We start from the raw sequence: 24,455 nt of genomic DNA on the forward strand, positions 1-24,455 counted from the left end.
CGCTATACTCCTTCGGTTGTCCGAGTCCTTGCATCTCTCTATCGATCCTATCCCAAAGCGCGCATATTCTTCCCTAATGCGTCGTCGTGTATAGCTCTCCTTCATGTCCATCTCTTCTAGTAGTAGTTGGTCAGAATGACATGCTTACTCGTACTCCTCGCCTGTACCACCTCGTAAGGCACCCGCTGCTTGGCCCACACGCGCCGCAGGGCCTCCAAGCGCCGCTCATCCAAATGCAATGGCCGACCCCGAAATTGTTTGTGCCTTTCCCCGTACACGTCCACGTAGGGGCTCGGAAAGTAGCAGGCCCGGTCCAAATAAATCAGGAGGACAGAGCAGTCTTGCAGGAGGAAGAATACGCCCACCCCTCGTCCGCATGCCCTCGCATGCGCCGTACAGCGGCCACGCCCGGCCTCCAGGGCGGCGTTGCACACTAAACAGAGCACAGGATTCTCCACCCGGGGTCCTCCTCCCCCACCTCCTCCGGCCGCAGCGACCGGCGTGATAGCGCCTGTGCCAGCAACCCCCCCACTTGCCATGGGGAATGCGGAGTCCCCCGCTTCGTTCTGATCAAAGGCCGAAAGCAGGCGGGCAATCAGCTCGGAGTGAAGCTCGGTGTACGATGCCCGGAGGGGCACAAAGCGAGGCGGGGCCCAGACGGGATAGTCGAGGGAGCGCCGGTCACGATCCCAGGAGGAGGGACCGGCGGGTCTGACCAAGTAGGAGGGCGGAGAGGACGGGGGACGGGCTAGGAAGCGTTGGCTCCACTCTGACAGCCAAGTGATGGCCAGGCACGTCCACATTTGTCCCTCCTCTCGCAATAAGTCGGCGAATTCCGGGACGCCCATGGCCCTTCGAAGATCAGTGAAGGAAGCACCAGGCCCAGTTAAGTGCCATCCCGGCCAACTTGAAACCACTCTCCCACGACCCGACCTGCTATCGCTCTCCGACTGCCCGTCCGTCCCTGCCGTCTTCCCTCTCTTTGCACCTCCGTCCCCACCTTGCGCGGTCTTGACGCGCACGAATAAGGCCGCACACTCCAACAGCGCCTTACCCGCCTGCTTCGCCATCTCAAACCGACTCGCCAGTTGCCCCGGACTCACACGCTCCTGCGCCTCCTCCACACTCAGGGTGGCAACAGCCCGGGAGGCCATGGAGCGACCGAGTCGCATGCCCCATGCGCTCATGTCTAGCATCTCAGCGCGCTCCACTGGCGAGGGTCCCTCCTTCGCCTCACCCATCGCGGCCGAGACACCTTCCAGCAAGAGAGTTTCCTCCCTGCTAGCTCCCTCTTCGAGGTCGTCTTTGTCGCCGTTGGCCCCCAGCCTCGGGCCCCCGGGAATCTCCATGGCCTCCTCCTTGCCTTTTCCTCCCCCACCAGGCGCGAGTCGGAATACACCCCCCGTATCCCACAACACCTGCACCACGCGAGCCACGAAAATAGCACACGTCAAGTCCCGGAGCACATCTTCCTCTGTTTTCCCCCGCGAGCTTTCCTTCCCCGTCTGGGCCCGCCCGCCTTGCGCCGACGAGACCGAGGGCGCCAGAAAGGTCAAGTCCACCGCCGCCGCCACCCAGACGCACCAAACATTCTGGCTCAGAAGGGGCTGCTCTGTCCGCAAGAGGGAAGACGAGCCCCGCCCCACGTTCAGGGGACAGCCGCCTCCCAACAACAAGCGTGCCAAGGGCCCCGCCATCCTGACCCTGGGGGCTACTCCCTCCGCCCTCCCTTGCCGTCTTTTCCGGCCGCCAATGCCGCCCAGTCCACGCTCCTGGGCTTCAGGACCTCCACGCCGTCGCTTACGAAGGTGTTGCGCCGATAAAAGCGGTTTTATCGGCGCGTCCTCGCCGTAACCCCTACCCATGCTTGTGAGCATTCCCACTGCGTCCCCTTCATCATCCCCCTCCTGCACTCCCTGATTTTCGTTTGTCGAGCCCGAAGAGCCAGCCGCTTGAGAATCGGTGACTGGAGAAGGGAGGGGATCCAGGAACGAAGGCCATAGCGGACGCGTCATGTAGCCCAGAACCCGAATCAAAGCATTCAATCGTGTCACCCGGGCAACGTCAGCGTGATCTCCTCCGCTACAGGTGCCGCTGGTCCCGCCAATGTCGCCTCGTCCTCCATCGGCGTGCCATCCCTTTCTTCCCTTCTCTTCCCCGCCGTGACCCATCTCCACCTGCGCCACCGCCAACGTGTAAGCGAGCGATTCGCACACCTTCAGGTACCGATCCACGGGCAAATCTGATTCCCATCCCCTTTCTCCACGCCACCTGCTGCTCGGAGACGACGGAGACCCTCCAGAGTCCATGCTCTTTAAAAAGAGGCGGCAGCTCTCCGTGAGTGCCGCTTCATTCCTCGCCGCCTCCTGATCCTCCTCGCTTTCCTCCTCCCCCGTCTCCTTCCCTTCCATCGCCATGGCGGCCTGCGCGCCCTCAAAACTCGACAGAGACCCCGGCACATGCGTTCTTTCCGCTCCCTGCGAGGTTCTCAAAATGGTACTGTCCTTCTCCTCCCACCCTTCCTGTTCATGTACATCCCACGCCTCCAGGCACTCCTTTTCTTCCTCCTCCGTGGTTTTACCCTGCATCTGCTCATCCATATCCTCGTCATCTGCTTCCACCAATGCCTGCAAGTGATCCTCGAATCGCCACACGACGGTTCCCCTATTCCCATCCTTGCCCTTTCTTGCCCCCTGCCGATCAATTACACCCGCCCCTGCGCCAATCACGACCCCTCCGAAAAGGCCTGCGTCCTCCACCACTGGAATGTGCGGCACCAAGCAAGTGGAAACGGCCTTACAGTATGGACAGGGATACTCGCCCGCCTGCACGTTGTAGATCAAGTTGCCCATCGCCTCGCTCGACTCCACCACCGAGGCAAAGTAGGCGTCAAAGCACCCATAGTGCAACGCGTGACCACACAGCTGCACAATCAAGCCTTCTCGCCGTTCCTGAAAGCCACCCTGTTTCCCACTTCTCGCCGCACTTCGCCCTCCCTCGATTGTTCCCTCCTCCTCCCCCTCCTCCTCCTCCTGTCCGCATTTCCCGTCCGCCCCTCGCCTTCCCCGTCGCCCGGGCTTCTGCGGGGAGGAGGAAGTCGGACAGGCGTCCAACTCCCCAAGGGGTAAAGACCTGCTCAGTACGTTCGAGCGCTGGACGAAGGCAGCGTATCCCAAAGGACTCGAGTCCTCCTTCGCACTGGAGCCCCGGCAGGCCATACACACCGGCTTTTTCGGTAATACTTCCTCCCCGCCCGCTTTCTCCTCGCCCTCCATCCCTTCTTCTCCATTGGTTTCCCCCGGACCCAGCTCTCCAAGGCTCTTTTTCCGGGGAGAGGGCATAATCCTTCCTTCCGCGGACTTGCCCGCTCTTCTATCATCCTCGTCAACCATCCCGTCGTCCCCTTCCTTGTTTTCACGCACCCTACGCGGCACATCTTCTTCCTCCTCCTCTTTACCCTCTTGCCCCTTGAGAAATTCGGCGGCCGAACGCTGCATCTTGGCGAGCATCTTTTCACGTGCTGTCTTCTTCCGGGCGTGGGCTGATCGCGCAATTTTTTGGGCTCCCTCGCCGACGGCCACGCTGCGGTCCAAGGCAGCTTGGCAGACAGGATCGAGCCGTCCGAGGTTTTGGAGCAGCCATTGCGTCCCTTGCAAGAGGTGGACGTCGGACGAGGAGGCAATCGAGGAGGGCAATGCGAGGAGGAGGGAGAACAGGGAGGGGCTCGATGAAGAAGGGAGCGCAGAGGTGTCGTGCATGGCCGCAAAAAACGAGCGTGTCGCAGGTGAAGACGGGCAGTCCCGTAGAGCGTGCACGGCCAAAGTCAGTAGATGCAGACATCGGGGTAGGAGGGAATCGCGGATGCAGGCTGAGGATGAAGAGGAGGGAGGCGGAGGTGAGGGGAGGGGGGCGATGAAACCCGTGCTGTCGGTGGGCTCAGTGGGTTCCGAGAGAAAAGAGGTGGAAGCAGGGACGCCACTGCTGCTGCGGCCGCTTGGCGGGAAGGCCTTCATGAGGACCGTTCTGATGACTTGGAGGAGGGTGCGAGAGGAGAGCAAGCCCAGGCGCAACGGGGCAAAGACCGGGTGAGCCGGAGGGGGGGGACGAACGCATGCTTTGGGGGATGGACCGCTTTCTTTCTTGGGCGAGGGCCGCATCTCCGATGCTTGTTGGTGCGCTTGATTGGTCATGTGGAAAAAGGCCGGGTCGTATTCTTCCCAGGCGCTCTCGCTTAAAACAAACCTTTCCGCCTCCAGGTCTCGCGCCTCGCGCCGGACCGCCACGGAGGCCAGGATCTCTTCGATCATGGACTCCGGTATCACCTCCGAGCCGTCCGAAGAGTGGTGACAGCACTCGTGGACCTCGCTGTGCGTGCACGGCCCCGACGCAAGCCGGTGGACGATTTCGCGGCGAAGGCTGAGCCGGTGCCGGTCTTGGGGAGGCATCGGGGGCAAGGGGACCTCGGTGATCAGCAGGATGAGCAACAGCAAACACTCCTCTCCCAGAGGCAGCAGCGTCTCCCGGACCACATCGTCATCCCATCGGTCGCGCCGATTCCATGGTCGCCCTGACCTTGGCCGCTGCCCCCCCTCTGGCCTCATCCACGACGAGGAGTCTGTTGCCTTCCTGTCTCCCCCCTGACCTCCTGCCTCGTCGGCCTTGCCTACGTCTTCCCACCCGGCAGGCGGCAGCCAGGTCCAGACGTGGAAACGTCGCAACAATGCGTTCATCACCTTCTCCCAATCGCCCCACGCTAGCGCCGCCATCTGTACCAGCAAGAGGTCCATGTCACGGAAGACCCTGCAGAAGGGCGGTTCCCTGTAATTGATCACCTGGTCCATCATCAGCTGTCCGTTGCGCCGCCAAAGGCCCGCGCGAATCTCGGCGGACAGGACGAGGACGGAGACTGGCATTTCAAAGAGACCCAAGGCGAGCAGGGGTTCTTCACTGATGTGCGCCAAGAGCTGGCCCAGGTCGCCCTCAGACGGGGCCGAGGTGGACGAGAGTAAGGCGGGGTTTTTCACCGCCTCCCGGACGAGGAAGGCGAAGGCCCGATGCAGAATCAGGTGGAAGGAGCGACGGAGGGGAAGACGAAGGAGGTGTAAGGTACCCTTGGGATGACAGGGGTAGGAAACGGTAGCCTCTGCCGCGGGCCCGGGAAGCAGTGGTGTCGGAGGCTCCAGGCTGGACGAGGCGGCTGAGAACCCACGCTCACTGGATTCGGCGCTTGCCGCTTGTCTGCCGCCGGCGTCAGAAATGTCCTCTGGTGGTGATAGCATGCTGTGTTCCTCCTCCTCCAACCCCCTTCCCCTAGCCGCCCCCTCCTCCCCCTCCTTCTCTTCCTCATCCTCCTCCTCAATCCCTTCTTCCTCTTCCTCCGCAGCCTCCTCCCAGACCTCTCGAGCGATCCAACCCCCTGGGACAAAAAGGCTTTCAAAAAGTCTCTTGCCAGCTCTTGATTGCCCCCAAGATTTGAATGCCCGCCACCACCACGGATGCCTGCGATCCGAAGTCGCTCGTTCCGACCCCTTTGTCCCCTCGCTCCTGCCATTCCTCTTGCTTAGCTAATCGGACTGGCACGTCCATATCTGTATCTTTTATGCCATGACTCTCAGTCTGGGCCGCGGTAGCCACCCCTAAGGGCGCCGTCCTGACCCAGCTCAATAAGCAGTCCAAGACGTGGCAGAGAGAGATCTGCACATTGAAGGCATACATCCACTCCCGACTTTCATACGTGACGTGTTCATCCGCCTCCCTCTCCTGAGCATGCATGTATTGGAGGGGAATCAGGAGCCGCGAGAGCCACACGTCCATGCACGTGTTGGCAAAATGGGCCGAAACTCCGGGTATGTTGAGGACAAACTTTAGGTCGGCCACGACGGGACTGTAGCGACGGTGGCGAAATATAGGATGCGAGACCAGAAGATTCCCAGAGATGCCGCGACTGTGGGAGCTGAATGAGAGAGAGGGAGTCGATGAATGCGCCGTCGAAGAGGACAGGTGGGGCAAGGAGGCAGGGAGCGCGGTCACGGCGGTCGGGGAGGAAGGGGGGGAAGTGGCACTGGAAGAGGGGCCGGAGGCCCGCTGGATCATGTCTGCTAGGGCCTGCACCAGTACCTCCAGAAAGTGACGGTGGCCAACCAAGTCGTTTACAAAGGCGGACCGGTTCAAGAATTGGACGCTGAGGGTGTACAGGGCCGACTCGGCCACTCCGATGCCCGCGGCGTAGTAGGAGGTGACGGTAAGGTAGGTGTCCGCGTAGCTCTGCGCCACTGCTTTCTTGAACGACTGGTCCGCCATCAGGAAGAGGTAGAGGGCGTGGAGGGCCGTGGCCAAGGGCTTGGGTAGGTGCCCGTGCGCCACCATCAGACGGTTCAAAGTGGAGGGCTGGAGCTGCTCAACGACCAGGCGGCAGGTCCCCCCGAGATCCCCGCCAGCGTGTACAGCCATTGCACCAGGAGCACGGCCACCTTCTCGATCTTGTGCAGCCGGCGCGTGACCAGAGACACGGACAACGACCGGGCCTGCAGCCGTCGCGCCTTGGGCCGCACCTCTTCCAGGCTCCCGAAGTGCAGCCGGGCTTCCCCCTGCTCCTGCACCACGTCGGTCAGGACCCGCGCCGTCTGCAGGTTCAGACCCAGGCATTGCTGCAGCACCTCCACCACTTCCCGTTTGCTGTGCATGTCGTCGTTGTGCAAGGTCAAATAGTATTCCCCCGGCTCTCCGGGCCCAGGCGCGGCCGCCTCCCCGGCCCAGACCGCGTCCTCCACGTGCTCCAAGTCGTAACTCTCCTGCAGGGCGGCCACCGCCTGCCGCAAGAAGAGGACAGACTGCGCCATCGTCCACCGACTCCCGGCAATGAAGGAGGGAGGCAGGTGGCTCAACGGGTCGTTCCCGTCTTGCCCGTGTCGGGGGCAGAAACCCGCCTTGTCCCACGCGTCGTCGTCGCCGCAGTCGCAGCAACCCCCAGCTTGCGTCTGATAGAAATACACCTCGTGCCCCTGGTGCTGGCTGAGCCGGAAGCAGTCGTTGCAGAGCACGCAGGTCTCGTCTTTTTGACAATCTTTGCAGATCCAAACGATGTCGTTCCGTTTGAATGCGAACTGACATATCCGATGCGGAGCCATTGCCCCCACGCGCTCGACCAAGACCCCTGGATCGGCAGGGACCAGACCCTCCTCCCTCTCCTCCCCTTCCTGCTCGCCCCCCATCTCCGGCTCGTGCGGCTGTGCACCTGCTTGTTGGAGCTCCGTGGCATAGTCCACAACCAGGAGCCATTGCATGGCGCGCAATCGGACCGGCGCTTTCAGTGAGATGCCCGTCCGGGTAGGGACGGGAAAACTAAAAATAAAAGACGCCAATTCCCCCTTGGCTGCTCGCAAGCGTGCCAACAAGTCCGCGACAGGGACGGATTCCTCCTGTCGCAACGCCCGCACTACCTCCCTGACCGCCTCTGAAGGTCTGTCCTTGGCCCTGTTCGTGTGAGGGGAAGGGGTCACCATCGCGCCCAGGCTGGACGAGCCCGGAGGAAAGGCAGCGGACGTCCGGCCTTCGATTCCGCCGTGTACCACAGCTCTCGCCTGATTCCCCGCACGCAAGCCATCGTCGTCCTCGTCGTCCTCCGTTTCTTCATCCATGGCTTCATGCCGTTGCTGGAGGAGGTCGTGCCCCGAACGGGCTTCTCGAGCCGCTAGGCCGGATTGCCTCAGTCGGCGGATCAAGTGACGCTCCTCCTCGTCGCTTCCTAACGCATCCACTTCCATGTCTTCCTCGTCTCCCTCTAGTTCCACGGCAGGCAGCGTAATGTCTTCGTTTGTCAGCGGAACCACCTCCCCTCCCTCGGGCTGCGGCTCTTGCGCCGACATAAATCCCGCCGCCTCTACCTTCACACAGGGCCCAGTGTGCGCCCACGCGGTCTTCGACGTGCCTGTTTGTCTGTTGTTCGTGTCAAACGACAATGGGGGTGCGAATTTGCGTGTAAAATGGAAGCCCAAAGTCGTTCCCCGTCCCCCTCGCCGTTGTCCCTGTCGCCGGAGCTGGAGGATAAAAACAACTAGGACAGGCAGCAATCAGCTAGTACTCCTCTTCGTCCAAGCCTCCAGCACCTAAAGGGGAAGGCATGTCCGTGGGCACACCCTTCATGACTAAAGTCATCCCGATCTACGGGCGTGCAAGGCCGCCGGTTACTTTTCAGACGAACATTGCAATTCTTTGGATGCCGGCCTCCCTCTTCCTTGTTCAACTAGGAGACCGGATCAGCCTCCCTGCTCCACCCCACCCCACATAGAATCGAAACAAAATGGTGGACTGTACAGCTTAAGCATGTCTTTTGTTTTGCCATTGGGGTTTTCTTTTTTTAATCGCGCTACGCTTTTGACGGGCGTCAGAACTTTGTCAGTGGCTGGGCGGGGGGGCAATCATGATGTCGAGACCGGGGCTCCAACGGAAATCCTACAAGATCAAAGCTCCCCAAACTTTGCGAGCTTTACGTATACAAAATCAGATAGACAGCAGGAGCTACGAGAGATGCAATTGCGCCAAAATATGCCAAAGCGAAGAATCGGGGGAATTTACGCTGGACGACTATGGCGAGAAAGTAGCCAACGCCGCCGACGAAGGGTCCGACCTGTAGTGTAGGTCGAGAAGATCACGTGAATGTATAATTCCCAGTCACGCTTAGATAGTGGTGGAATAGCCGGGGGATCTATAATTTACCTTTAGCAAGGGGATCAGTTCCAGGACGTGAAAAGGATTCACAGCACGACGGATGACCCCGCCGTAATAACTTGTCTCGGCATCCCACAAGTCTGGCCGTTCTTGCCGCAACTCTTTAAGCTCCGTATTGATTGCTCGTCGACTTGCATCATCGTAAAGCAATTCATCCAGCCCTGGAAGCTCCGAGACGGCTTTGGCGGCGTCCCGAAGGGAGAGGGGCTCCGCCGCGTCTCTCATCGCCATGATTGCCGTTCTGAACTCCGGAGGCAGAGGGGTCAGGTCAGCAGCCTGGGAAGGCGGTGCGCCGCTCGTATCAAAAGATCCTATGCATGTGCCCAGGAGAAGTGCGGCCTTGCTGGTGGCTCGCTTGACGTTTTGGACGGGGCCCAGAGGAGAGGACTTGGGACTTGAACTCTCAGAACCGGAGCCTGCTGCCTTCACGGCCACAGAAACCGATCGAACGGTCTTGGTCGACAAGTGTGTCAATGAGACATGTGTTGGTAAAAAAAAGGCGTGGAGACCGTGGGATATGAAATGCAGGAAGATAATAAGGGCTAGCAACGATGTTGATCTTCTGGATGATTGAAGGAGCTGCATGGGTTCAGGAGACAAGGGAGGAGCGGCAGCAAACTTTGACAATCGATACACGAGCCTAGACGATGTTCCATAAAAGAGTTAAAGTGAATCGATCGTGAAATGACCAGTTGGCAAGGACGCGTGGCGTGTAAAGTACTGGAGGACAGGCTTTCGTTGGGAAGGACCTGACCTCCACTCGAGGCATCGCTCAGCGGGCTTGGACACACCTGTGCTCGACCCCAGCCTGATCATTCTCGCGGCTTCCAAAAGCCCCCAATTCGACGTGGAAACGGACGAAACATGACCAATAAATCACAGATCATAGACTCGCTCTTCATATGCAACAGCTCACGTAAACCGAAATAGCGAATACAAAACGTCGTGTGGTACGGAATAGTCTTGACGATATCATATCCCGAGAAATATACAGGGTTCGACACTTTCGGAAACTTATGTTGCTTTCGTGGTAAGTCTTCGCAGTCTTTCCACACATCTTAGAAGCTAGGCAGAATGTTAAGCAGCAATACTGTGGGACAAGATGGCCGCCGGGTTTATGGATTAATACTTTTCTCCGACTACCACGAATTAAGGTGGCCCCGTTCGTTTCTATCATAGGATTATATTACAGCGAATATAACCCTTCGGGCATGACAAATCTCAGCATTGCTCATCTATTTTTTTTTTCCCTTTTTTAATCTTTCTATGTCCTTTGTGGGAAATTTGCTATTAACATACTTATTACTTTTCCAAGTGACAATGTTCTATAAAGCTGGAAGGAAAAGAAACCTTTGCATATAGAAATCCCCAGACATGAGAGAACCACGCCTCGTGAATGCTCTAGGCTTTTCTTAAATAGGTTTTTCGTAGGCGAGACGTTCTTTTGATGGTGACATGTGGAAAAGACGCAATCGGGGAGTTTATCTTCTTTCGTGATTGGACCTTAGATACTCCTTTGCAGCTCAAACGTGACAAACGATCAGAAATCGAGGCAAAATACGACGAGTAGAGTTATGTTCTCACATGTGCTGGAAAAAGCTCAAGTTTATAAGCGCGCTTTTTGATCCTATCGACATCCATGACATGGATGTCTTCTTAAGTGCCAGCCATTCTTTTTCCGTTTCTTTTCCTTACGTCTGTTTAAATTGAAAAGTGCTCCTCGCCGACACAAAAATTGGCGCTGTGACGTCGTGTACGGCATACAGGAAAACAATGGACAGGCATGCCGGTGCATGGCACAAAAGGAAATATGGTCTAACGATCTCTTTTGGTGTGTGCCTGTGCTGTTTTTGGACGTGATGAGATTGTTCGGGGCGCGTGCTTTTTGTGGACGCGGAATACTGCGGAGTCTGGGGATGGCGAGGGCTGCTAGCGACACGCCCGGGAAGTGCGATTGTGCCCTCAAAGGGCCCCCTTGGGTGCGGCGTGTCGCAGCATTTCATGTTTGGGATACCTTGACGCTCGCACCTCTTTCTCTCATGGATGAAGTGATCCGGGGCCGGATGCGGCGCATGATTGCCATGTTTGGTGGTGTCAATCCGTTCGTGTCTTGCTTGATTTCCGGTTTCAGGAGGAAGCGCCCGAGAGAGACAGACGCACATGGTTTTCTCCCCTGAGGGGCCACTGGTCATGTGCCACCCGCTTGTACGCGCTTCACATACTAAGGCTGTGGGCAACGGCGTCGATCCTTCACACATATAAGCATCGCATTCGTCTTGTTCTGAAATTGTTCCGGTTCCTAAACCCCCCCCACAGGACGCCCCTCGTCGTTCCTCACTCGGAGCCTATCATGGCGCCGCGCGGAATCTGAGCATGCCCCGTGAAAGAGAGTGGCATTGTTAAGATTTCTGATATATTCCGTCCACAATTCTGGTCTTCTGGAGCGATAGCGTGCTCCAAGTGGGGGAGGAAGACGTGGACCTTCAACGTCAAGAAGGGAAAAAACCAAAATAAGGAGTGGAAAAAAGTCACGGGAGTATGGCCTCAATAGTACGCACGCCCGAATTTAGCCAGTGCTTTGGTGATAAGGCTGCCTTGGAAGAGCTAACAGATGGTGCGTATCCGTGCGTTGATTTGATCATTCAAGCGCCATTGCCAAGTGTGCTGCAATCCGTAACCACCTCTGTTGCTCTTCTTGCAATACACACCTATCACCGTTCTTATTCTCGCTTGCTATCCTCTTTTTTCAACGTTTTCCCTGCTGCAGCGGACCTGTTGACCGCTGTGGAGTTCGATGATACGGGCGATTACCTTGCCACAGGGGATAGGGGGGGGCGAGTCGTGCTCTTCGAGAGGGGAGACGACATCAAGTCGGTGCGTCAGCAACGCCTGCCTCCTTCCTTGTCTGCATGTGCCAGATATTCATACGAGAAAGCGATGGGGTGCTCAGCGGCTTTGGGCTGTGCCTCCTCGCTCTGTCCTTCCCCTCGTGCAAGTCCCCCTCTGGCATCTCTTCCTCACTGTACTCCCATCCTCGCACCCTTACCACCAGGTAATGCCGGACGGCCGTCACAAGTGGGCATGTAAATACCGCTTTTACAGCGAATTTCAGAGCCATGAGCCCGAATTCGACTACCTGAAAAGGTACGGGCTACATAGCTTCCCTGCTCCCTGTGCCTTGAGCATGCTTTCTTTGGCGTCTCAATCGCCTCCCCTGTGCTCAACCCTCCGTCGCTCCCATTCATCACATCCACTCACCCTGTCCAGTTTGGAAATCGAAGAGAAGATAAATCAAATCAAATGGTGTCGCCCTATCAACGGCTCGCGCTTCCTTCTCTCTACCAACGGTACGCTCGGCTTCCCTCCCTCCTTTCCGCCCTCCTTCCCCCCCTCCATACCCCCCTCCTTTCCCGTTCCGTTTGCCCGAGATCATCACCCCGGCCTTGTCGCATGCTGTCCTTCCCTGGGATGAAGTTCTCACCCCCCTTTGCCCCAATTCCCACAGACAAAACCATCAAAATGTGGCGCATCCGAGAAAGGGAAGTGAAGGAAGCTCTGAATCCCCACAACATATTCGCACGCCCCGAATCTGCCGTCGCGGAAGGGATCCTCCAGTTCCCCAAGCTCTACAGTAAGGGCTCGCAAGTGACGGCGGCGAACAAGCGGAGCTACCCAAATGCTCATGCCTACCACATCAACTCGCTCTCGGTCAATGTGGACGGAGAGACCTTCATATCGGCGGACGACCTGCGTATCAACCTATGGAACTTGGACAACGAGCACCAGGTGCATACCACTTTCCCAATCTCCTTCGCCCCCCCCCTCCCCCCCCCATTTAAGCGCTAACATCCCCCCTCGCTCCTCCCTGATTCACCAGGCCTACAACATCGTCGATCTGAAGCCCGCGAATATGGATGATCTGAATGAAGTTATTACGAGCGCCTCATTTCATCCCTCCTCCGCCAACTTGCTCATGTACTCATCCTCGCGAGGCGTGGTGAGGATCGGGGATCTGCGAGCCTCGGCGTTGTTCACGCAGCCCGCCATGATGTTTGACAACCACATCGAGGTAGGGATAGGAAGGGATGGGGCCGGCCACGGCCTTGGTTCTTGGCGCCTAGAGGGAGAATGCAAGCCGTGCCCCTGTTTCACCGCCTTTTGCAATTCTTTTCCCAGGACCCTTGTGAACGCTCTTTCTTCTCGGAGATCATATCCTCCATTGCCGACGCCCGCTACTGTCGGGGCGACGGTCGCTTCCTCTTCACGCGTGACTACTTGACCGTTAAAGTGTGGGACACCCACATGCCCTCGGCGCCCATCTCGATCATGGAAATCAACGCCTCGCTCCGTCCGCATTTGGCGGATTTGTACGAAACGGACGCAATTTTTGATAAGTTTGAGTGCGCCGTGAGCGGTGACGGGCAGCACGTGGCGACGGGGACTTACAACAACGCGTTCCAGGTGCATGATCGCGAAGGGCGAATGGAAGGGAGCCAGACCGAGGTCTCGCGGACGATGGCAAAGAAGCAGCGGGTGGGCATGGGACCCGTGGGAGGAGTAAAGGGAGGAATGTTGAATGGCGGGGGAGTCGGCAAGAGTGGAGGGGGGAGGGGAGCGGGGGGGATGGGGGCGGACGGCGGAGGGGAGACGTTGGCTTTTGACAAGAAGATCATGCATTTGGCCTGGCACCCCGAGAGAGACGTGGTGGCAATCGCGGGCCTGAACCGCTTGTACTTCTACACAGTCTGAGGGGCGAACGGGGCGGTGCGCGGTGGAGGGTTTGGAGGGTAGCGGAGCGACATATGTGCGCCTTTGGTGCCGCGCGAGCAAGCAAAGCGCTGCGTTCTTGATCAGGATTCTCCGCCATATTTCTTCGTAATATCTATACGGTCACACACCACAATAAGATGTCGGTGTGTAACGTACATGTATATGAAATTAGGAGGGTTAGTTACACGCTGGATGAAAAGTATCGTGCAACAAACATGATGATGAAGGAGAGATTGAGGGGCAAGGTTGGACACAGCCAAAGCATCGCTAGTCCCGTTGATGAATGTTTGACGTCCTAGCACGTTTCAGAGCACACCGTTAAAGTAAATGTCGGATGGGACGGCAGAAGCCTCCCACTTTTATGTGGCTCGTGTGCGCAAATGAATTCATATTTTAGAGAAAAGAGTCATGTAAGGCAATACACAAGGACTCATTCATGAAATCCCATGCCCGAACGAAGGAAACACACCAAAAATTATTAATAATCGAAGGGAGATTGTATGTTTTTGTTCTCTTTTAGAAACCGTGGACGAAACGCATATTGCTATAAGTGATGATACACACAAGAATATGCGATGGTGCCCGGAGCCTGATGATGATCTTGCTATATATACATCGGAGCTTCCAATGCTGTTGCCACAACCAGGGCGTGCTGTGTATGACACAACTACGATGCGATCTTCAGACGATCCTCTTTCTGAAGAGCTGTTCTACGCAATAGTACAAGGCACACACGATAGCATGCTGGCGGAAATCCGTGCAAGCGGCTTCGAGTGGAAGGACAATGAAATCATGCATTTTTTGGGGGCTATCTCTGCACTACATTGTACACCGCCTCTTGCACGCATCGATGAACTCTTTAGACAACTGTACGTTTTGCCTGTGGCGCGTGCTACACAGATATAATGTATAATGCACACATTTGCCGAGTTCCGCGCAACACCTCCACTTCATCGCTCTCCGTCTCCCCTTCTACACCCTACACAGGGATGGAAAGCCTCCACCGCCCTGCCGAGAGTCATCGATGGGGGGGTAAGAGGGGTAAAGGGCCCTTCCATAAAGGGGCAGGAGGTCGTACCCGGAGATCTCGCCGAGGCCGGTTTGAAACGGCTCAAAGGGCTCTGCTATGCTCCAACATGACAAACCCAAGGTGTTGGGGGCACTGAGCGCTTGCGAGGGCGGTGTCTGCTGAAGGAACATCCAGTCGGGCTTTTTTTGGTGACTGTACGGAGTATGCAGTAGGCAATTCTGAGAAGGTCTGCGCCCTGGAATGCTGAAAATGGTCGAAGCGAAAGCCGACATCCTTCGTACATGTCAGCCCTTTTTTTCCATTCTCACGCTCTCACTCCCGTAAGCAGATAAAAATTGATTACGATCTCCTGGGATATTTTCTAAAGCCTGTGCATGGGGACGAGCGCATCTAAGTTTGGGCAGTATGAGGCGAACCGTGGAGGGCTTAGTCCAAGTGTGGTCGAGCTCGGTGCCGAAGCCAGTGGTAAGTTTTCAAGTTAAATCTGGCTGGTGCTAGTCACATGTTTATTATTGCTTAAATCTGTTTGGTGCTAGTCATATGTTTATTATTGCTTGGTGCATTCTGGCCTTTTCTTGTACGTGTCTCAACTGCCTCCTCACTTTCCAATCTCTACCGAGAACCAGTCGCGTCCTGACCAATTTTCCCTTGTCATCACCTTGCATATACAGCGATATTCTTTGCTGTTTTTTTCACTGCCTATACCGTAGCCCACTGGCGCAATTGGTTACCCAAGGTTTTCGCCTCGCGCCGTTTTCTCTATCCCAAGCGCACCTTCCCTTTCGAGACCCCACCCCGTCGCCGCCATCTCTTCAGCTGGCTGGTGGATTCATGGACGGTGGGAGACAAGGACATCTTGCGTTATTACGGACTGGACGCCCTTCTCTTCCTGCGCTCTTTACGACTGCAATCCTTAGTCATTCTTCTCTGCTCCTTGTATGGGCTCTGTGTGATTTTGCCGGTCAACATGCAGGGCCAAGCCGTCTTCACCTCGCCTCCGTGGGGCGCAGCCTACACCACTGCCCACATCGGGCCCCTGGCGTCGGTGGCGCCATCTTCTCCCGCAGACCCCGACAGCCCCACGCTTGGCACGCCGCCACCATCTTCCTCCGAGCCCGAGGATGTGACGCGCTTGTTCCTGGTGCACGTGCTGGGGGCTTACTATATGACAGGCGTCTGTCTCTATTTGCTCTGGCGGCAGGTGGGTGCCTCCATTCCTCTTAGCCCTTTCCCTTAGCCCTTTCCCCGGGGGGGAAAGCAATGGGGTTGACTATGAGAGGATATATACGTGCGAGGCGACGACTCGAGCGGCTCTTTCCTCAAAGGCGGGGGAGGTGCTGTCGCGTCACGGACCCACATAGACTCCTTTTCCCCTGGTTCCCCTCCCCTCCCTTCCCCCCTTCCCCTCCCCCGTCTCCCCACAGTACCAAGAGTACCTCTCTCTCCGCCACGCCTTCCGACAGCGGCCCGACCCCGCCAATTATACCATTATGGTTCACCATATACCTGGCTCCATGCGCAGCAACACAGCCGTCAGCGCCTACTTTGACGCCCTCTTTCCCGGGTCCGTGCAGAAGGTGACCCTCATGCTGGAACTTCCGGAGCTGGAAGCCCTGATTCGAAAGCGCGACCGGGTCGCCCATCGCTTGGAGTGGGCTTTGGTCGTGCAAGGGGACCTGTCCAAGCTCCGATGCGCCTGGACGAGAAAGCCCGCGAGCATCGACGTCTTGGTGGAGGAGCTGCGGGAGGTAAGGAGAGGGGGGCCACGGTGGGGATCGAAGGGGAAGGAACGCGACTTGGTATTGGCGGCTTGAATGGGCCAAGCCTTGTTAATCTCTCTTCCATATACTCTTCGGGGAATCTGTGAGCTGCGCCTAAGGTCCTTGCTCCCCCCTCCCCCTTTTTTTGGGGGGTTCCTGTCTCGCAGGAATTGCCGCGTTTGGAGTCCCAGGTGGCAGAATGGCAAGAAGAACTCATGGATTGGCACGTCCGGCACGAGCGCTTCTCCCGACGCGCGCCCTTGGAGGCTGGGTCGGGGAGGGGAGGTAGGACTTTGGATGAGCTAGAGGGGGAGGAGGGCGTTGATTTGAGCTTGAGCGCCAGTACGACGATTAGCGGCGGGGAGGAGGAGGCGGGGCAGGATGGGAGCAGCGGGTTGGACGAAGAGGACGGGGAAGAAGAGGAAGGGGCCCAGCAGGACCCAATGCGGGAGGCGCTCCTGAAGGAGTCAGCAGGAGGGAGGCTGGAAACGGGCATGGCGCCTGGCCAACGGCGTGGCAAGGCCGGCCACAGCGCAAGGCGGTCGGCGAGGCGTGGGGTAGGGGCGGGGCTGGACGAGGAGGACTACGTGCAAAGCGGGGAGGAAGGGGAGGGGAGGTCGGAGGAGGGGCGTCCGAGCGGATTGATCCCACCCTGGGTGCAGGGGTGGCACGGGCGTGCTCGGAGGGAGATGGGGCGAGGGCAGGCCGAGAGGGACAAGGTAGAGGCGCAGGAGGAGGGGCAGGCGAGGATTAGGCGCCCGAAAGCAAGGAGGGAGCGCTCCAAGGGGCTGCGGCTTCTGCGGGAGAAGACCTTTCGAATGATCACGGGGAACCCGGCGGGGGCCATCGCCTTTGTCAGCTTCCGCTCCTTGGCGGTGGCGAGCGTGGCAGGCCAATGCGTCACGTACCGGCATCCCTTGAAGATGATGACCAAGCCCGCCCCTGCGCCCGCGGACATCATCTGGACTAACGCCTACATGCCCATGCGCCTTCTCCCCATCAAAACCGTCCTCGGCGTCGGGTCCTCCGTGGTCGTCACGCTCTTCTTCTCCGTCATCGTCGGCATCATCGCCTCCCTCACCAACGTGCAGACCCTCCACGACCATGTCCCCTTCATGCGAAATTTCCTTGAAAAGTCCAAACTGGCGCAAGAGCTTCTCCCCTACCTGCCGGCCTTCCTCCTGGTCATGGTCGATTGCACCATTCCTCCCATCCTCTCCCTCTTGGCCCGCGTCGTTTTCCGCGAAGTCAGGACCGTCAGCGAGGCGCACGTGACTGTCTTCCGCCGCCTGTACCTCTTCCTCATGTACAACAACTTTCTCATCCTCTTTCTCTCCTCCTCCCTGAACACCTACTACGCCATCGTCGAGGACCCCCATCTGACCCTGGTCGAGCTCGGAATCTTTCTGCCCAACATTTCCTCTTTCTACATTGCCTACATCATGATTAAAGTCTTGTGCTCGCACCCTATGGAGCTTTCCAGGATGTCCTCCTTCTTCGTGGCGGGCATTCGCTGGTTCTTCACGGACGACCTGACCGAGGCACAGAAGGCGGCTCGAATCTTGGGGTGCAACGCGCTGGAGCGGCCGGGAGGATTTTATTACGGGTACGTGCGTTCGATGCCCTTGTCGTGTCCGGCACGGCGAAGAGGATTGTCTCCAGTTTGTCTCACCACAGGTTCACGCATGGCTTGGAAGCGTGATCTGCCGTGCCACGCCCTCTGACCGTCCGTCCCTTCCCTCTCTCCCCCCGGCTCCATCAGACGAATCTACGCGGACAACCTCTTCGTCTTCACCATCACCATGACCTTCGCGTTGGTGGCGCCCTTGATCCTCCCCTTCGCCCTCGCCTTTTTCGTCGGGGCCCTGGTCGTCTACAAGCGTGTCCTCCTCTTTGTGTACGAGCCTGAGTTCGAGAGCTGCGGGACCTTCTGGCCCAAGACCTACCGGCGGATGGTGGCAGCCCTCTACTTTATGCAGTGCGCCTTGCTTTGCATCCTGATAACCAACGAAGCCTTCGAGGAGGTCGCCTGGTTGGCCCCGCTCCCTCTCCTCACCCTGCTCGCCTCCCTCGTTATCACTCGCTCTTACAAGGAGGCTGCCGCGCACCTTCCTCTCTCGGTCGCGATGGAGATGGACGAGTTGCACAAATCCTGGGGGGAGACGTACGGGTTTCTCAATCACTCGTACATCCAGCCAGCGCTTCAGCCCCTGAAGACCTCCCACGGCCTGGTCGGAGTTGGCTCGTGTCGACCTTACGAGCCTCCCACGACCGTCGCACCCGCACCCTCTACGGCGCCTCCGGTACCGGTGGTGCCCGCTGCTGCCGGTCCCTCCCTGGTGATAGAGTCAGGAGCCACGCCTGCCGAAAAGCAGGAGCACGGCATCCCCGACGCGAATCCCACCACGGCCATGAACGGGGCTCTCGCAGAGACGAACGAAATCGCAGTGAGCAATGACGGCAATTAGCAAGAAGAGGAATACGCCACGGACGTACACAGGGAGTCAAGTAATGCATGTACATAAACGTATGAAAATGATTCACTTGACCGCTTTACCGCCCGAGATGGATCTCGCTCGTAAGTTTGCTCTGATTGCTTTGGATTCCGAGTTCTTTCCCCGTCCTCCTGGCTTGGCAAGTCTTCCTAGACCATAACACTCGCATGCACCCCCCAAATATCACCCCTGACTGCCAACCCTCAGCGTAGTAAGAACTGTCGACACTCCCAACGCCCCCCGTCTCCGGCCTATTATTGGCTGTCCATGCGCCACGTCAGGGTACCATCTGCCAGATGTAGCGCTTAGCGCTACATCATCCAACGTGGTCCTTGTCGCCGTTTGCGTCTTATCGCATGCTTTGCACGCGAAAACCTGGGAGGTCACGGGGCGTAGGAAAGTAGCAGGGAGGCTCTCGCCGGTGTGGCTTGAATGCTCTTCAGCGAAAGCCCTTTATTCCATGTATACCAAGCATTCGTGGCGTTTCCCTGACTTCTCACGCGCACTTTACTCGGTTTAGGACCCTCGGCGTCTGTTCCAGCGGACGATCATTGGCCCTGCAGCTCCTCCATTGCACATGTACGAAGCGCGCGGCAAGGCCGGCCCGGGTTGGGGAGGCACGGAGAGGAAAGAGGTCTCCCATGCTTTGGTCATTGGGTTGCATCGAAAGCGAATGACCGTGTACATTATCCTCGAGCTGATCCTGACAGTAGGACTCTTTCAGTTTATGGCTAGCTGGCTACGAGGGCGTATTTTGGATTGGGCCGGGTCTGTAATAGTTCAGGGATTGGAATGCTGTCACATGTTTTTGCGGTTGCGGCTACAATCCTGGTGTGTGTGCTGCCTCCGCCTGGGAGCTTCTGTACTGGCAGGGAGCTGGGTCATGCCGCAAGGCCCTGGAGATTGGACTGCGCTGTTCATGGTGATCGCTGGTCAGGTCTTGAGCCTAAGTTCGCGATACCACTGCATGTTTGGCGGCGCTGAGCGTCCTATGGCCAAGACGTATCTAATCGGAAGCCATGTGGTGAGTGGCCTTTTGATCAGTGGTGCTTTTCTGAGTCGAGCAGGTGGGCCTGGTGGGGAGGGAATGTTGAGTGCCTGCGAGCTTCGCCACCACGGGATCGCTGTGGCGTTGGCCGGAGTGTTGTCTTGCTTGATTGATGCCCTGGCATATTATAACCGCGGATACCAGTCCACCCGGGGCATTGGGCCTTTCAGACGCCCTCCTTCCGGTGGGCGAAGAAGGCGTCTGGTCCTGGCTCGGGGTTATGATCAGGATCTCTTCGATTTGCACCACTTCCTGTCGGGGCCGGGGGAGGCCTCTCAATGGGAAGGGGGGCTCTCAAGCCCGCATTCCAGCATGCTTATTCCCGATTTGCCACCTAGCCAGTCGCTCCCTTCTTTCCTGGGCCCGGAGGCGTCGCAGTGGGCCAGGCGGTGCGGTCACCTCTGGATGCGCTTGTCGGCTCTGTGGGAGGAAATGGGAGGCCGAGAGCTTGCCGGCCGCCTCCTTCTCACAAGTGTCGGGGTGGCTGCATCGGCGGGGCCTGCCGAGACGTTGCTCGCGAAGGCGAGCGCGCTGATTTTTGGGGAGGACCATCAGTACCACGGCCTTCCCCCGGTGGGATCCTCTTGGCAGGCTCTGCCCAAGGTCGCGTTCACCACAGTGGCCGTTGCGGTCTACGGGTTCTTCACGCTTGGCCGTAGCACCTTGTTGCTCTGCCACCTGCTCCGCCAGCCGGTGGATTTTTCGGCGCTGGGTAAAGGGGAGAGAGGAGGCGCGGAAAGCCTCCTGCATGGGTGGCTGGAGAAAGGCTGGGCAGTGATTTTGCGGGAGCCGAGGCTCGAGCATCCAAACAGGGGGGGGGGGCGGCGCCAGAGTGCGGAAAGCGCCTTCGAAGCCCCGGAGAAGGACATGTGGCGCGGAGAAATGGAGGAGACCCAGCGCATGTTGTACAGGACGGCAGTATTGGCGAGTTGGAGCGTCTTCCCGCCGCGCCTCGAGATGTTTGACGTCTCGCGGCAGCCCCTAGGCCCAACGGATAGACTCTACCGCGCACAGGCATTCTTGGACTTGGCTATCCTGGCCCACGGCCAGGTCGAACGGCGACGCCAGGCGTGCTTCAAGGATCGCGGGGTGTGGCGGGCCACGTGCCGGCCTCTGGTCATGGTGGTGAACGCCCTGACCCTACAGATCGAGCTGGAAATGGAGGGGTGCGGGCGGGTGGAGGGGGGAATGCCGTCCCCCTTGAAGAAGCTGCATGCGCGCCTGGGGCTGGTAGAGCCAGAGGAAGGGAACAGCCTCGCTGGCCTGATTGTCGACGCAGAGGTGCAGCGACGGATGGAGGAAGTATGGTCCCGTCGGCGCAGCCATGGACAGCCGATTGCACAAGAGGATCTGGACTCCGACCCTCACAAATGGCTGTTGCCGGCGAAGGGGGAGTGGAGGGGGGGCGCGCACCTGTCACCTGACCAGGAGGGGAAGATGGCGCCGGGAAGGCCGCCAAAGCCCCTAGAAATCCCCACCTTGGACTTGCAGGTGGTGGAGTTGGCAGCATCTGCCTTAGGCGCTTTGTACCGGAACGCGGTGAGTGTGGTCGAAGAAGAAGAGAGGTTTGAAGACCCACGGGGCTGCTCCCGGCACAGTATCCCTGCAGTAGTGGGAAGTTTGGTCGGCTGCCAGCTTGCGCTGCATCTGTACAGCGCCATGGTGTTGTGTGCAGCGGATGGTGGGGGTGGGAATGGAAGGGGGACGGGGGGATGGGCCGGATGGGTGAGTGGCAAGGACACAGGGATGACGGAAGCAGGCATGCAAGGCGCCGTGCCGCGGTTTCAGGTGATTTTCGACCGGCCAAGCGTGGTACTGCCTCAGCTTGCGGGGGTATCGATGGCCGTTGACGAGGCGATCGAATCTATCCTCGGCACCTATTATGAATCAGATTTGATGACATTCAGCTTTGCGCCCCTGTATGCTCGCTGCCTGAAGATGTACATTGAGTGCTGGAGGAGGAAAGATGAAGAGCGCATGGACAAGGAAATAAGGGACCGTCAAAGCTCAGAGAGGGAGGGCGGGGAGGACGGGCAGGCGTGGTTGGAGACGAAGCTTTCGAAGGGTAGTAGGTGGGAGGGTAACGGGAGCCCGTCCTTGCTTCTCCAGCGGAGGGGAAAATGGAGAAAGTCATAAGCTTGGATGAAATACAAGAAATGAGCAAAATAATGCCGTTCCGCGGAAGGTGGCCAGTTGAATGGAGGTCTCTTGCAACTTTGCGGGATTCGCAGTTCAGATTCAAGATGCCGAAAGCCTTTTCATTGCTTTTTACACCCACGAAATACTTGTCATGCTATGTACAGAGGCCGTGTCGCCACCCGGGACTACTGTTCCTCGTCCTTCTCGTCCTCCGCCTCCCTGTGACTCGAGAGGAGGCTGGATGCAGACGATGAGCGTCGCATGCCTTGAGAGGGCCGCCGACGGATCTTGGACCTAGCCTCCCCGATCGCCTGCTTGATCACCGCGGATACGCCCCCCCCCTCGCTCGTCTCCCTTGCTTGTCTTGGTCTCTTTGTCGCGGGCCACGTGCCGAAGCAATCGCGTCTCCAGCTCACCCAAGGCCTCGGACAGGTACAATTGCAGGTCTTCCTCCCTGTGCCACCCTGCTTCTCCCCCTTCACCACCTCCTCCTTCTCCTTTCCCTCCCCGATGGACTGGACTCATAGACATTGCATCACTCCTTGGTCCTCCTCTTGAGTCTGACGAGTGAGACGCATACCCCCCCCCTCCTCCGCCACCAACAGCTCCGTGCGCCTGCCCGCCGTGGGCGAGGACCGCGTCTGCTTCATGGATCAGTTGACGCAATTTTGCCGACATGACACGCGAACCACTGGCGTTTCGCTTAATTCCAGAAACTGGTGGGGCGACGGATGGATGCAAGGAAGAGGGAAAGGAAGGAGAGGAGGAGCCGCTCGAGGGCGAAGTGCCTGCGACTTGTGACAGGCGGGAGGTGGAGAGAGGTGGAGGACGGGGGGCTGGTGAATGTCGAAGAGGAAGGAGGGGAGATGCCACGGGTGATGTTCCAAGGGGAACATTTCCAGCGCTGCCAGCGTAGTGTTGCTGCACACTCCCGATGGACGGCGTAGGCGCGGGAGGGTTGGAGGAGGAAGGGGTAGAGGCAGGATAATGGAGAGAGGAGGAAGAAGAAGACGAGAGTGCGCTTTCGAGAGGCGGTGCTGAGGAAGAGCCAGCGTATTCGTCGTGATGAACATCCTGTGGGAGCAACACAGGCGTAAATGCGTCGTCAGAACGGAGAGCCCGCGGATGACTGGACGTTGCCCACTGCAGCTCCTTCTGATCTTCCACTTCCTCTGGGCCATAACCACGTTCCCCTCGACGCCGCGCGTCCTCAATGTGATTATAGGGCGGCGGCAAGGGCTGATACAAAGGGTCCTGAGTTGCTTTATCACCCTCCGCCTCCTGAGTCCATAGTTGATGGGCGTACGCGGCGGCGCTGAAGAAGGCTTCCTCTACGATGGCGATACAGGTCATGAGCACCACGTAGGAAAAGAGCATCACATACAAACTCACGTAGATCTCCCCAATGCCCCAAGGCGTGTCCCGCAAGCTGTCGAGGACGGCCTTGATGGAATCCCCGTTGACGACGCAGAAGAGCGTACCCGCCGTCGCTGAGAGAGAGCCAAAGTAAGGGTTATGGTCTCCAAAAAGGATCATGCCCAGGAGGGCGTATCCCAAGAACATGGGCGCAATCCCAAAGAGGAATTGGCCAATGCGCGGCACAGCCCGCTTGAGGGTGAGGATCATGACGTAGTGACGCGCCTCGAACTCCAGGTACTGGACGAGGGCGAGCCAGAGCATCAGACACGCGAGCCCGAGCAGGAGGCGGAGGGAGGGGTCGACAAAGATATCCACGTGGGTGGTCAGAGATTGGAGGGTGCAGGCCAAGGCGAAGGTGTTGCCCAACACAGCCACAGCGGGCCAAAGACCGAAGATCTCGAGTTTATCCAGGCAGGTCAGGGTGTGGTAGGCATTCGAAAGTGGCGGCGTGGGGGTGGAGGGGGGGGGGGGGAGGGCGAACGGGGGGTTGGAGGGGTTGGGCAGGGTTGTGGGCGGCTTCTTCTGCTTCCATGGTGCGGTATCCCTCCCTGGCACCTGCACTCAAGCGCCCGTGTGGACCCCGCGCGGCAAGCAAAGGAGTGCCTTCCTCCCACCCGTCCCCGCCTTGGCCCGCACACCCACGCCCCGCTGCGTCGGAAGCAATGGCTGCCTGTGTTCGTGTCCAGGTCTCTAGATCCTTGTCCTCCCCTTTCCCTTGTCGCATGTCTTGGCTGGGAGGCCCGGGCCCTGTCCCGACTGCCCCGAGGTCCAGGCTTGAATCCCCGAGGCGCCTCTGGGAAGACGCCCCCATGCGCGCCTGCAAGAGCCTCAGGATCTGAAAGCGTTCCCAGGCTGAGCGGAAGAGCAGGAGTTGGTAGCAAATGGCCAACAGGCCGATCACGAGGCAGAGCCAGCCGTAGCCGCCCTTGAAGAGGGAGCGCGAGCACAGGGACCGGGGCCAATATGACATACCCACTTGAAACTGACCTCCCACGCTCAGATCGTACAAGAAGACGAGGTCCCAAGCCACGCATACCTCCTGGCTCCGATCCACGCCTCCCCCCCAT

General features: G+C 58.4%; 3 protein-coding genes across 3 annotated transcripts; all 3 read right to left on the reverse strand.

The window, feature by feature from the left end:
* NGA_2010510 (uncharacterized protein) lies at positions 1 to 2,634 on the reverse strand. Its single transcript, XM_005854924.1, has one exon. The coding sequence runs from the start codon at positions 2,631 to 2,633 to the stop codon at positions 117 to 119; it is 2,517 nt and encodes an 838-aa protein (XP_005854986.1). The 5' UTR covers position 2,634; the 3' UTR covers positions 1 to 116.
* On the reverse strand, positions 2,621 to 5,019 carry NGA_2076610 (ubiquitin ligase e3; the record flags this gene model as incomplete). The annotated part of the gene is made up of 1 exon (XM_005854926.1): positions 2,621 to 5,019. A coding segment is annotated over one exon (2,399 nt), but the record flags the coding sequence as incomplete, so codon positions are not given.
* A 612-nt stretch (positions 5,020 to 5,631) lies between these two features.
* On the reverse strand, positions 5,632 to 6,018 carry NGA_2037810 (uncharacterized protein; the record flags this gene model as incomplete). The annotated part of the gene is made up of 1 exon (XM_005854925.1): positions 5,632 to 6,018. A coding segment is annotated over one exon (387 nt), but the record flags the coding sequence as incomplete, so codon positions are not given.
* Between the last annotated feature and the right edge of the window lie 18,437 nt (positions 6,019 to 24,455).

The sequence above is a fragment of the Nannochloropsis gaditana genome (genome assembly GCF_000240725.1).
Source record: "Nannochloropsis gaditana CCMP526 unplaced genomic scaffold scaffold348, whole genome shotgun sequence".
In the NCBI taxonomy this organism is placed as follows: Eukaryota; class Eustigmatophyceae; order Eustigmatales; family Monodopsidaceae; genus Microchloropsis; species Microchloropsis gaditana.